General features: G+C 39.7%; 1 protein-coding gene across 1 annotated transcript in view; it reads left to right on the plus strand.

The window, feature by feature from the left end:
• Nucleotides 1–12,789, plus strand: part of POLE2 (DNA polymerase epsilon 2, accessory subunit) — a 314,242-nt gene that overhangs the window by 254,576 nt on the left and 46,877 nt on the right. The window contains exon 18 of the mRNA XM_069208700.1: nt 4,048–4,115. Coding sequence (XP_069064801.1) covers nt 4,048–4,115 — 68 coding nt within the window. The remainder of the gene's footprint in view (nt 1–4,047; nt 4,116–12,789) is intronic.

The raw sequence follows: 12,789 nt of genomic DNA on the forward strand, positions 1-12,789 counted from the left end.
GATGTGAGGAGCAGAGGAGGCGATGCGTTGTCGCTGTTTCTTGGGATAAAGGCAATGTGTTGGCTCCGAGCCACGCAAAATCAGAAATGCATCAGAAATTGAGGCGATTTGCTGTGCAGTCGACGATGCAATGTCCTCGATCCTTGCAGCAGCTACAATGAGTTGGCATTGATGGAGATGCACTCGTTCCGAGCAGTGCAACAGCTTTAATGCGTTGATTCATGGCTGGGTAGCACTTTATATCCACTTTCAAGGACCCAGGACTTGATTGGCACCATTTGAAGGGGCAAGACTCAAAGTTGGTTGAGTCCAGGTGCTGTAGGTGATGAGTTGGAAGTCTTTTGTGTCCCCGAAACTTCAGAAAACAGGAGACTAGCCAGCAAGCCCTTGGAGTCACTCTGGTTCTGGGTTCAAGTGTTGTAGGTCCAGTCCTTCTCATCCAGGCAAGGATGGCAGGGAGCAGCAAGCCAGCACGACAAGAAAGCAGTTCTTCCAGAGCAGCAGTCCAGCAGAGTGGCAGTCCCTGTAGCAGCACAGCAGTCCTTCTTCCTGGCAGAGTATCCATAGGTCCAGAAGTGTACTGAGTGGGTAGGGTCTGAAATCCAGTTTTTATACCAGTGGTACCTTTAAAGTGGGAGAGACTTCAGAGAAGGGTTTTGAAGTGCAGAAAGGCCCTCCCTTTGTGCCCTGACTCCAGACTCACTACTTGGAGTTAGCAGAGAGGGGTATGCCTCACAGTAATGAAAAATGAATTTGAGAGTTTTTCACTACCAGGAGATGTAAAACCTAAAAATATATGTCCTGCCTTTTAATTATATACCACTCTGCCCTATGGCCTACCTTAGAGGTGACATATGTAATAAAAAGGAAGTTTAAGGCATGGCAAGTCGACATGGCAGTGAAACAGTGGATTCAGGCAGCAATGGCAGACCTGGGACATGTTTTAAAGTGCTACTTAAGTGGGTGGCAAAAGCAGTGCGGCAGGCCCACTAGTAGCATTTAACTTGCAAGTCCTGGGCACAAGTAGTCCACTTTACTAGGGATTTATAAGTAAATTAAATATGTCAATGAGGTATATACCCATCAAACTATGTTTTATGGAAGGAGCACAGGCACTGTAGCACTGGTTAGCAGTGGTAAAGTGCACAGAATCCTAAGGCCAAAAAAAACGAATTCAGCAAAATTGGAGGCAAGCAGGCAAAGATTTCTGGGAAACACCAGCCTCATTCCGAGAAAAATAAGAAAAATCACAAATTAGGTCTAGAATTAATTCATCTCTGTCTTTAACATCCTTTCTGTCTTGAAACCTGGCAGAGATTCATAAAAAGAAACTAAGTAAATCATTGAGGTCATTGATAGTTTCTGTATTTAAGAATGTTCAAGATACTCTATCCACAAAAGGCATTAATCTTCCTGGATAAAGCCAGCAATCAAACTCCAAATAGAGACTGCTTACTGTTAGGTCTAACTACTCTTTGTTCTAAATTGTTTTTAAATCTTAAAGTGACAGTGGTACCTATTGCATCTGAAGACATCTAGGTTTTAGAGATAGAGTTTAAAAGAACTAATGTCCTATTTCATATACTTTTGTGCAACATATACATCCCTCTAAACCGAATATATAAGCTCTCAACTGAACATGTGCTAATCCGATTAAATGAAGACAAAATAACCAGGAGTCCAAATACAATCCTGGTAGAGACCAGAGATTTAACTGATATACTGGAACCTTCTATGACACCATTTGATGCTTCAGGTGACTGGAATAACCCGGAAGTCCGATAATATGACTAGCTCTACCTTCTGGTGCAAAATCTTTGTAAACTCAATAGCCAACAACCTAAGTGGCAGGATTAAAGCCGATGTTCCGGCCAAGCTGACCCATTTTCTTGACCCTAAAAGCAAATTACTTGACTACGTAATAGTCACAGCTCAATTTTTCATTTTGTGACCTCCTTCTCTATCATTGAACGTCAAGATAGTGACCACTGGCCACAGACCGTCCATTTCAAATGAAAAAATAAGGACTTGAGTAACTATTTTACTACCAGGGAATCTGATGGAAGGAACCAGGGCCCTAATTAGACTTTACTTGTCTCAGACAACAATAAAAAGGTACGAGGAATGCAAATGGGAATCTGGAATTTCATTAACTAAAAAGAATTACTCTCATAAAGATGATGGGGATCAGATATAACTTGCCTAGAATGATCTACCTACGGATCTCCTGTCCTTGGGCAAAGACTAATGATCTTCAGTCTAGAAAGTGCGGTACACTCAGCATATTTCATGAAGTCTCATGCTCGACCTAATGAATCTTGATATCCCTGAGATGCATAATCAGTTACATAGAAAATGTCTGAATAATACATACTAAACAGATCTTGTATTAGAATTAAGTAAATCCAAAATATTTTAAAAGAGGCAGAGTCCAAGGCGTTCTTTGAAACTGAAAGGTGCGAAATAGTCCAAATACATGATTCTAAAAACTTCTGAGCGGTAACAAGTTGACTGCATAGCGATACGCAGAACTCCTTTATAAATTGTATTCAAACAAATGATTGTTCCCAGTACATTTCAGGGCTATGTTTTATAAGGACATAGGTGACTGAGCCATCACGTCAGCCGAGTGCCACAACATTGTGATAAAAGAGAACGCTGTCAAGCAAATGATAAAACAAAGAACCCAAACAAGGAGTGACTCGATATTGCTCGGAAATCTGTGTGTAATGGTAATGTTGTACAGTGGTTCCCTCGAACTGAGATACTGAGAACGTCTCAATTTGTGAGGTTAGAAATTAACAGAAATTTGTGACTAAATCAAATAACTGTAAGGGTAACTTTTGTTTACATATATTTCTTTGATTTTAATTTGTTTTGTAGCAACAGTAAAAAGAGTAGGCGTTCTATAAGAAGAGGCACTTCTTGGTGATTATTGACAATGGTGTGAAGGTGCACAGCTAATTGTTTAAAGTCAAATACAATGTTAGCAGGCTTGAATTTAATCTGCAGAGCCTTTTTTACTACCACATTCTGGAGCTAGGAAAGATGGCAGCGTACCTTTTCTTTTACAGAGATGTGTTTCACATAAAGCTTTTGCCAGTAACACATTGTGTTGAAGCATTGGGACCGCCTCACTTGAGGAGAGATTGTTGGCCATATTCTATTGATTTACAACATAGGTCTGTTTCATTTTAGTGGATAACCATATTCTAGTGTGTTTTGTACTTTTCTTGTCAGTCGTTGGGTAGCATTTCACAATGCAGTAAGGCAGTGCATTGGTACAGAGCATACTGCAGGCTGGAAATGTATGTTGCTCATCTTCCAGTGAAAGGAGATGACGGTGTTTAAGCAGGTTTAATGTGTGTTTTTCCTAAAATGAACTGAAATGTAATCAATAACTATCTTGTAGGTTTTGTTTCAAACCAGAATAACAACATAGTTTAAGTTCAAAAGATAGAGCTCACTAGAAGCTTACAGTAGAATGATTATTTACATTCGAAATGCATTTCAAAAATCACTTCAAAGTGCTTAGCATGTTTAACATTACGCACACACACAAAGCGTGGGACAAGAGAAATAGACACAAAATATGACATTTCTGTAAGTGTATTTAGTAATCTCCTTATATCCTCACATTTTTTGTCTCTTACAGGAAAATAGTTTATCTTACCAAGCTAGTCATGTCAACTTGCAACGCCATTCGTCCACCTTTTCTATTGGTTTGAGATTATATTTTGCTGCCTCGCAGCATTTTGTGAAAAATTATTAAACACTTTTTGGTAAGGAATGAGGTAGTGTAGTCCTAATTAAAACACATTGATTTTTCCAGTTCTATATGTAGAAAAGTGCTAAAAGCGGCCAACAATTTCACTCCAGTAAATGTTGTTTTCCATATCCAACATCTGACAACTTTTGCAGGCCTAGTTTAATTTACCGAGTGGTATCCTATAGTTGCTGCATATGATGTTTTATGGCAGCAATTTAAAGAAGATGGTATGAGAATTGGTAAACTTTAATTTACAGACAGCTTTATTTGTATTGCAGGGTTCTTTCCCAAGAAGTGGGTTTTCCTTCAAAGTGTTCTATCCCTCCAACAAAACAGTAGAAGACAGGTAAATAATCACTTTTTACTGGCTTTGGATTATGAATGACGTAAATGAATGTAGTTCTCCTGTTAAAAGAAATATTAAAATACGCGTACTGCCTCTACATAGCCTCCTTGGACTCATTAGGCACTTTTGTGATATCCGATGATAAAGCCTGATAAGATTTTGTTCAACTCTTTTTTTTTTTTTTTTTTTTTTTTTTAAGTCACCTAGTGTTAACTAGAAAGGTGTTCTCTGGATGATTAACTGACATCTTGGAAACAGTTGTTTAGGTTTTTAGAGCCCACTACAGTGTGCCATTTGCATTCTCAGTAGTCACTCAATCGTGTGACTTTATGCCTTTAAAGTTAAACGATTTTTATATACTTCCAAGTGATCGGTAAAATACAGTGAACTTTTTGTGTGTAAGTTTAGCATTTGGTAAGTGTCAGAATCCTAAAAGTCTGTCTTGCAATTTTATTCCTAAGTTGCAGTCAATTAGAGGATAGTGTTTTTAAAGTTATTTTAAATTCTGTAATGCATAAGATATGATGCATACAAGACCTATCCGTGATACTAACTGCCCTACTTGTAATCCGCTGCGTGTCTTCATCTTAGTTCTTTTGATTGCTTGTAATTTCTTTATACCTCCATCTCGGTGGTTGGAACCATATCCGATGGTTCTTCTGCGAATGTGTATTGTTCTTTAACATTGGATCTTCGTTTCAATTTTTAAGCATTGAATAACTCGAGCTACCTAAAAAGTCACAGAAAGATTTTTAAAAGAAAACCAATCAAAAGGCATGGCTTTTTATGAACTATATATTGTTTTAAATTCATTATTTTTGCAGTTTTCAAAAACAAACAAAACTACAAATTTTGCAGTTACACAAAACATTATTGCATGCACCTACTCTGCTTCGCTAACATAGTGTGTAATACATGATTGGGAAATGCAGTGGCCTTCTGTTGGTTGTGACTGACCTCTACAGCTCATAGGACTATGCATATAGTCTGTACACATCTCAGTGCTTCCGTAGTCTTAGCACCTACAAGATTGTGTAGCACTTGGAGTCATCTGAGAAAACTTTAGCATTATCCCATATCGTAAAGTATTACACTATCTTTTCATCACTCCTGGAAGTTTTAATATGTATTCCCTCAGCTAGTGCTCATTCCATTGTATCCTTTACCACAGATTAAGACTTGGGTTCCGCTTACTCAGCCATCCAGTACCAATGCGCCTCTTAGCCAACAAAAACACGAGCTGTACAAAATTATCTTGTGTCTTCTTCTGTTTAGGTCTGACAGTAATGCCTAGTAAACGATGTTGTGGAGAAAGAGTTAGCTGAATCCCTGTCGTTCTATGTGAACTTGCAATGACCTCTGTCCAGAATGAGTGTCACAGGGAAGGTCCATGACAAGTGCAGAAAAGATGCTCCATTAACCCCACATCTTGAGCATCCTGTTGATCTAATCCGATAAATTTTACTCTGTGTCAAGTAGGTGTAGTGCTAAAAATTTCAGTAGATCAATTCTTTTTAATCATCTCACAGGCTACTCACAATCGTTATTGGTTAGCTGAGCTCTTATAGGTGCGCCCAGCCTTCAATACTGGTATGATCCTGTCTAGTTTCAGGGCTTTGTCCATTAGCGTTACCAAATGTTGCCCTGTACTCAGCCTCAGAATATCTCCATGAGTATTAGAAGGGGGAGGGGCTTTGGGGAAATCTGTCCAAATCTCTCTAGCAGTACTAGACAATTTCAAGTATTCTAGAAATTGCCTGGGTCCAACCCCAAATGAGTCCTGCTTCTCCTGAAAAGTTACTATGTCTCCCCAGATATAGGTCACCATTCAACTCACAGCCCCCTCCCTCCATTGGGTGATCGTCATATCCCTGCCTATATGCCGGAATGGTTGTAGATCCCAGAAATGTAATTATCTGGCAAAGGACGGTTGTATAAGAACCCTAGCAGCAATCTATTCCCAAAGTCTTTCAGTATGCCACTTCATATAAGAGTATGCACCGTTCATCCGCTGCCCTTCATGAGCAGCTCAGATAGAGAACCTCTGGCATATGTGTCTCTCAGTAGTTGCTTTTCCCAATTGTTCTCTGCAGTTAGCCACTTAGTGGTGTATTTTATATGGGCCGCATAATAATACGACTCTAAGTCTGGGAGGCCCCAGTCCCCCTCCTCCTGATCGAACTGCAACACCTCCAGTGCAACCCTGCTCCTCCTACCAGCCTACAACAGGGGGCTAGTCTGCTGTCTATAAGTACTAGTTCTCAAGGGACACAAAGCATTTTGGAAATTGTACAGACATCATGGCAGGAGGACTATTTTTGCGACTGCAACCCTATCCGTTATGGAAAGTGAGAGTGTGTTCCAGAACCGTATGGAAGAACGGAGACCATCCAACACACTTCCCATACTGTATGCATAGCTTTATATGTCTGCCAGTGTGACAAAAGTACCCAGGCACAGATTGATTTAAATCCAAAGAGTTGAGAATTTGTTGAATTTGGAGACTAATTCAATGAAGGAAAATTATATGTGAGCAGAAGTCTCAGAGGGGCTCATTTTGAAACATTGTACGGTAGAAATCTGAACTAAGGGGGATTATAAATGGACTGTTTTCTAATGAGTTGATTGTAAACTACAGTGGTACGGTTTTAAGCTGTTTCTAATGCTTTTTCAGACACTGACAGTTTATTCTCACGTGAAAGGGAATGGTAGCCCTTGTAAAGTTATAGATGGCGAAAATTGAAGAGTTTAAGGAAATACTTAATTAAAATGGTTCTGTACCTAAGTAACAGCTTAAGCTGTCTCAAACCATTCCATTCAAACTATTATTAAAACCCCATAGACCCTCCGCTCTAAAGCAAACATTACCTGTGTCATCTGTAATCCGAGGCATCTCAGAGGAGACCTGTCATCAAGCATTTAAAAGGCATATTTTTCCCTGAACTTCAATCTGGGGCACTTCAACTATACATACACCAGAAATCTGCTTCACTTAAGAGCCACTGAATGCAGCCATAAAAAAACTAAACAACCAGTACTGCATTTGAATAAGGAAATGCAGTTTGTGATCAAAGAATGTCATAATTTTACTATAAGATATGCCTCTAAACCAAATAGACTGGAAGAGTGGTAGGACCTAGAAAACAATATTCTAGCATGTCTTAAGTGTGTGCCATTGGAAATTGACGAGGAGGTCTAATGTTACAATCCCAGCCACAGAACTTGACTGAAAGTCCTCGGATTTTCGGCAGATCATATAATCCTCCTCTGCCTTAGAAATGTAAATATGGGAATGCCATTGCAAATATGTGGAATGTAATTTAAAAAATGTAAATTGCCACTTGCTGAACACAATATGTATTTTCTCCCAAAACTCCCCATAATGCATAGCACCCTGTTGGTCACCTACTCTGTTTGTGGTATAAAAATGGCAATAATTACATGGATCATGCATTTGTGGTTTGTTGTCAAATGAAAGAGTAACCTACCAAAAACGTTGTGGTGCCTTTGGTGCGCTATGATTCTTAATTTGATTCTGGTCATGTATCGAGGCCAAATGGAGTTCACACATGAATAGAACTGAAAACTTAAAAAAACTCAAAAGCTGTAAACCCAATAAATGCTGATATTTCACTTCTTTCAAACGTGTACTTAATCTTCAGGTTCCAACCTAATAAACCATGTTTGATGGCACCTGTACCATTGCCATGTTGCTACGAGCTGTTCACTTGCCCCAAAATAAGAAATAGATTTTAGACATCATGGTCTTGACTTCCTCGTCCTTTGGAATGCCTTGATGTCGACAGACTCCTCGAAGTCGATTGTTTCCTACGTCTCAACATTGACAAACTTCTCAACATTGAAGGTCTTCTTTGCCTTAATGTCGTGGTGTCCCTCGCCCTCCTATGCCTCAGTGTCAAAAAAACGGCTTCTATTAAACGTCGATCCAGCTTTCAATGGCGAACATGTAGGAAGCCTACGTTGTCTCGACATTGACGCCCTCAGCCTGGGACAACGTTGTTTTTGCTGGTGGCTTCTCTTTTTAGATCTCCCACGCCTAGAGTCTGCAGAGCAAGATGAAAGAGCCCTGGTAGTGGACTGACCCTCTCCTCGCACCCTGATGCCCCACCTTCAGATAGTACCTGATGCTGCCAGTATCGCTCTTGTGTTTTATGAAGGCGAATCTTCTCCCTTTTCCTCACAGTGAGCCTGGAAAGTGCTCTGCAGGGTGAACTCTTGCCAGGATGGTGACTTGCAGTAAGAGCAGTGATTAATTTGTGCTTGTTGTTTCCGGTGCGGAGCACCGGCACTTATTTCTGAGGGCCGGCGCTTAGTTTTCTGTCTCAAGCATTTACTGTGAGCAAAAGACACATGGGAAAGACAGAGGAAGAGAAAAACGAAAAAGCGTCAGAAAGGGGAAAAGCAGAAAGCGGACAGCGTGAACTGAAGGGGCAGGGAGTGGCGGTAAATAAACTGAAGAGGCTTGAGGTGGCTTCAGGATTACCTTGCTGCAGTATTATGTGCTCGCACTTTTAATTGCAGCAGCTGCGTGTTTAAGAGGAGAGCTTTGAGCACCGGCACCTTTTTAATTACAAATTAAGCACTGCGTAAGAGAGGTGATGCAGAATTCATGAGGGTCTGACTCTTGATATTCCCTAACTCCCTCCCACCCCACCTCCACCTAGGGCCAGACTGGGACAGAAAATAGGACGGCAAAATAAAATTACCCCCTGATTGGTGAATTAGATAGCTAAAAAAGAGCCCCAATGTTTGCAAATTTGAGTAGTTTTGAACTTGAAAAGACAAGCTGTATAAGTGTTTTCTAACATATGGAAAACTGCATGGATTTGTGCTTGCTGCTGGCAATGTTTGTGATAATATCAAGGAACTCAAAAGTAAACCGCAGACCATAAAGCAGGCCCACAAGCAACTAAAATCCAGCTCACACTGACCTATCAGACCAGCCATTCGGGCACTGTCTGATTGCCCTACAGGCCAATCCGACCCTGCACTCACCTCTTCTGTGTTGTCTCCATTTGTTTACCTGGTGCCCGTATCTGTCTCCCTGGAGTCCTAACCTCGTCAGTGTCTGTCTCCCTATTGTTTTTCCAGGACTCCACTATATTTCCAAGTCTCCTACCAGTCTTGCTGTCCTTCCCCAGTGCTTCCACTTGTCTTCTTGTCCCTCTCTCATCGTGTCCCAATGTTTGTGTCTAGTAAGTGCATTCCCTTATTTGGGTTTCCCATTGTCTGAATTATCATACCGTCCTACTGCGCACCCTTAATTGCCTGTCTTCCTAAAAACCGTCTCTTCACCATGGCAATCAGTCATAATATTTGATAGGTTGAATGCCAAAACACATCATAGTCCATTAGAACTCTATTTGTTTTTGTCAATTACCGATAATACTACAGAAACTTTTTTTTTCATTTAAAGGCTCTTAGCTTGCAAAAAATATCAACTATCACAGCCAACAGTTGTTTGGTCTTTAGAACAGACCTTTTTTGGGCTATAAAATTATATGTTCAGTCTTTAATAACACCTTCTTGTCAAAGCTAAATCAGTTCTTAATAAACCTTAGGGCCCCAATACAGTGAGCACTCCATGTACGAATGTACACCAAAGCGATAAATAAATATTAGGATACAGATAACTCCATCTGCCATTGCAGTAACATTAACACTTTTTCACTCTGTTACAGCAGTGAAGAGCCAACCTTTGTTAGATCAATAAGTAAATGAGTAAGATCCCGCATGAAAAGAAAAAACATTACCTCAAGATTTTGAAAGCCCCAAAGATAGTGCACAGATCAAAGTGAATAAGACGAAAGGGAATCCCAAACCTATACATACACAAATGCAAAAATATCTCATATTTTAACTTAGTCAAAAAAGAGACCAGTAATGTCACCTAACTGCAAAGGAGCAGTTGTGTCGCTCGTTAAATGAAAAAAAGGCAAAGCACAGGACAACTCCTGTAGTAAACTGTAAAAAAGTTCTAGATAGACATCAGCTTCAGCTGAAAATTTTCAGCAAGCACTGAGAAAGCCAATAGTTTGAGTGTTTGCCGCCAACCTTCTGGCAATCCTTGTTTTGTTTTGTCATGGTTTTTGCAAAAATGTATTGTTTGGAAATATGCCGGGCCCCCATCAATCTAAAAAAATAATTTGCTAGAGGAAAAAAAGTTCATTTGGTCTCAACAACCTCATATTACCCAAGTACTCTCTGGCACTGAAGGAAATTACTTTCCGTGTGGACGTGTTCCTTGTGAACCAGCAGACTCTTGAAGTCAGCCAGTGGATGAAGTTGGCTGATGCATTGTTCCTTAATGCATGCTGGAGTGGGTGAAAGAAAAATATGAATGACACCAACCACAGACTATGGATAAAGTGTGGCTGAAACCCCTTTTTTTTGGCTAACACAGACCTAAAAAGTAAATCAGTCTGGCATTGACTGCAGGTCTCTTGCCTCTGAAAAAGAAAGAAAAGTCAACAGAACGAAGGAAAATGAAAGAAGGAGGGAAAGAAAGAATGAAAATGAAAGAAAGGGAAAAATGAAAGGAAGAGGAAGAGAGCAGGAAGGAGGGAAAGAAACAACAGGAATGAAAGAGAGAAGAAGGAAATCAAAAGAAAAAGATTGAAGGAACGAAGGAATGAAAGAAGGCAAGAATATAAGAAGGAAAGAGAAAGAAAAAGAGAAAATGAGAAGGAAAAAGGAAAGAAAGACATAGAAAGAAAAAAGGAAATAAAGTAAGGAGGAAAGAGAATGAAAGAAGGAAAGAAATAAAGAAAGAAGGGGAGAAATAAAACAAATTGTAAAAAGAGAATTACTTCATACAGAACAGTTTCAGTTGGACACTGGCATGCTGTGAAATAGTCATGGTATCACTTCTGGCTCTAAACATAAATGCAACTCGTAAGCAATTGTGAAGTAAATGCAGAAACTCTGGCACTGAAGGAAACTAGCTTGTGTGTGGATGTGCTTCTTGTGAGAGAGCAAAACACAGTTACTGAAAGTGAAATTAACCAGTAGCTAAAGTAGGCTGACCCACTGCCCCATGTTATATGTTGTAGTGTGATGTATGTGAATTAAGGGAAAAATGAAAACTGAAAATCTACATTGGAAAAAAACAAATCATGGAAAATCATTTTTGAGGAAATACAAATAAATCGAAAATTAAAGGGAAAAAAAACTTTTTAAAGGAAAGATAATTTTAAGGAAACATCCAAAATGATACACTTAGTGAACGGTTAGTGAGAGACTTCGGAGGTCTGGAGGTGGGTGATGTTTAGGGGTGACGGGTGGTTTTTAGGGTTCAGGGATGGGTGGTGAGGGTTTTCTAGGGTGCACAGATGTGTGGAGTTTGGGGTTGGTAAGGTTTTTAGGGTTCAGGGATGGGTGGTGTGTAAGTGTGAGTTGTTTTAGGTTTTACAGATGGGTGAACGTTAGGGCTGGTGAAGGCTTTTAAGTTTCAGTGACAGCTAGAGATTGGGATGGTACAGGGTTTTATGTGTTCAGGAATAGGTGGATTTTAGGGTGGTGTGTTTTTAGGGTTCAGAGATTGGGAATTTTAGGAGTCATGAATAGGTGAGGTGAGGGTTTTTAAGGTTGCGGGATGAGTGGAGTTTAATGGTGGTGCAGGGTTTTACGAGATCAGGGATGGGTGACGTTTAGGTGTAGAAAGGGATTTTTAGGGTTTAGGAATGGGTCGAGTTTAGGGGTAGTATAGGTTAAGACAAGGGTAGAGTTTTGGAGTAGAAAGGACTGTAAGGGTTCCGAAATGAGTGGAGGTATGTGTGGTGAGGGGTTTTAGCGTTCAAAGATGGGGGGAGTAGGGGATAGAAAGGCATTTTTGGGTTGAGGGATCAGTGGAGTTTAGGGGTGATAGAAGGGTATAGCTTATGCATAAGGAGGCATTTTTAGGGGGCAGAGCTGGATAGTGTTTAGGGATTCAGCAAGTTAAGATTCCAGAGTAACTGTTTGACAAAGATAAAAGATAAAAATCAGAAATAATGTCCCCTGATGTAAAAAATTGAAATAAGTGCCTTTGACAAAAATGTTTCTGAAAGTAAGAACTGCAGCCATTTCATTTACATCTTAAAAATAAATATACAGAAACCAATTTCAAAAAGAAGAAGTTCTATGAATTGGTTTCTATGAAATGGTAAATGCCACTTATTCAGGAAATTTCAATTAAACGTTTTAGATAAAATGGTTTCTCTGTAATGTTATTCCATTAAATCGTTTTCAATTAAATCATATACAACGGAAGAGAGGTGACTGCAAGCCCCTATATGTAAGTATATTATACATATTTTAATAGAATCGATAAGTCTTGGCTAACGCCGGACCTAAAAACAAATGGTGACTTTATTAACACCTGGTGGTGTGTAAAAGGCATAAGTTGTTATGCAAACAGTGAACCGGAGTAGTGTCTGCATATAGCTAAAGTCCATAACAAAGAAGAAAGTATGCAGCCAAATAGCCATATCTCTTGCAGCAGGACATGTATGTGTGTTCTTATTAAAAAATAACTAAGAACAGAACAAAAACAACAACATTGTACAGGAGCAGGTGTGATAAACAAGGGTGGTAAATAATGTAAAAAAAAAAAAAAATCGCCCTCCTTAAGTAGCCACTAACACCAAAGAGCTCATATAGCTTTGGGCAAGGA

This window comes from Pleurodeles waltl, chromosome 9 (assembly GCF_031143425.1).
Source record: "Pleurodeles waltl isolate 20211129_DDA chromosome 9, aPleWal1.hap1.20221129, whole genome shotgun sequence".
Taxonomy (NCBI): domain Eukaryota; kingdom Metazoa; phylum Chordata; class Amphibia; order Caudata; family Salamandridae; genus Pleurodeles; species Pleurodeles waltl.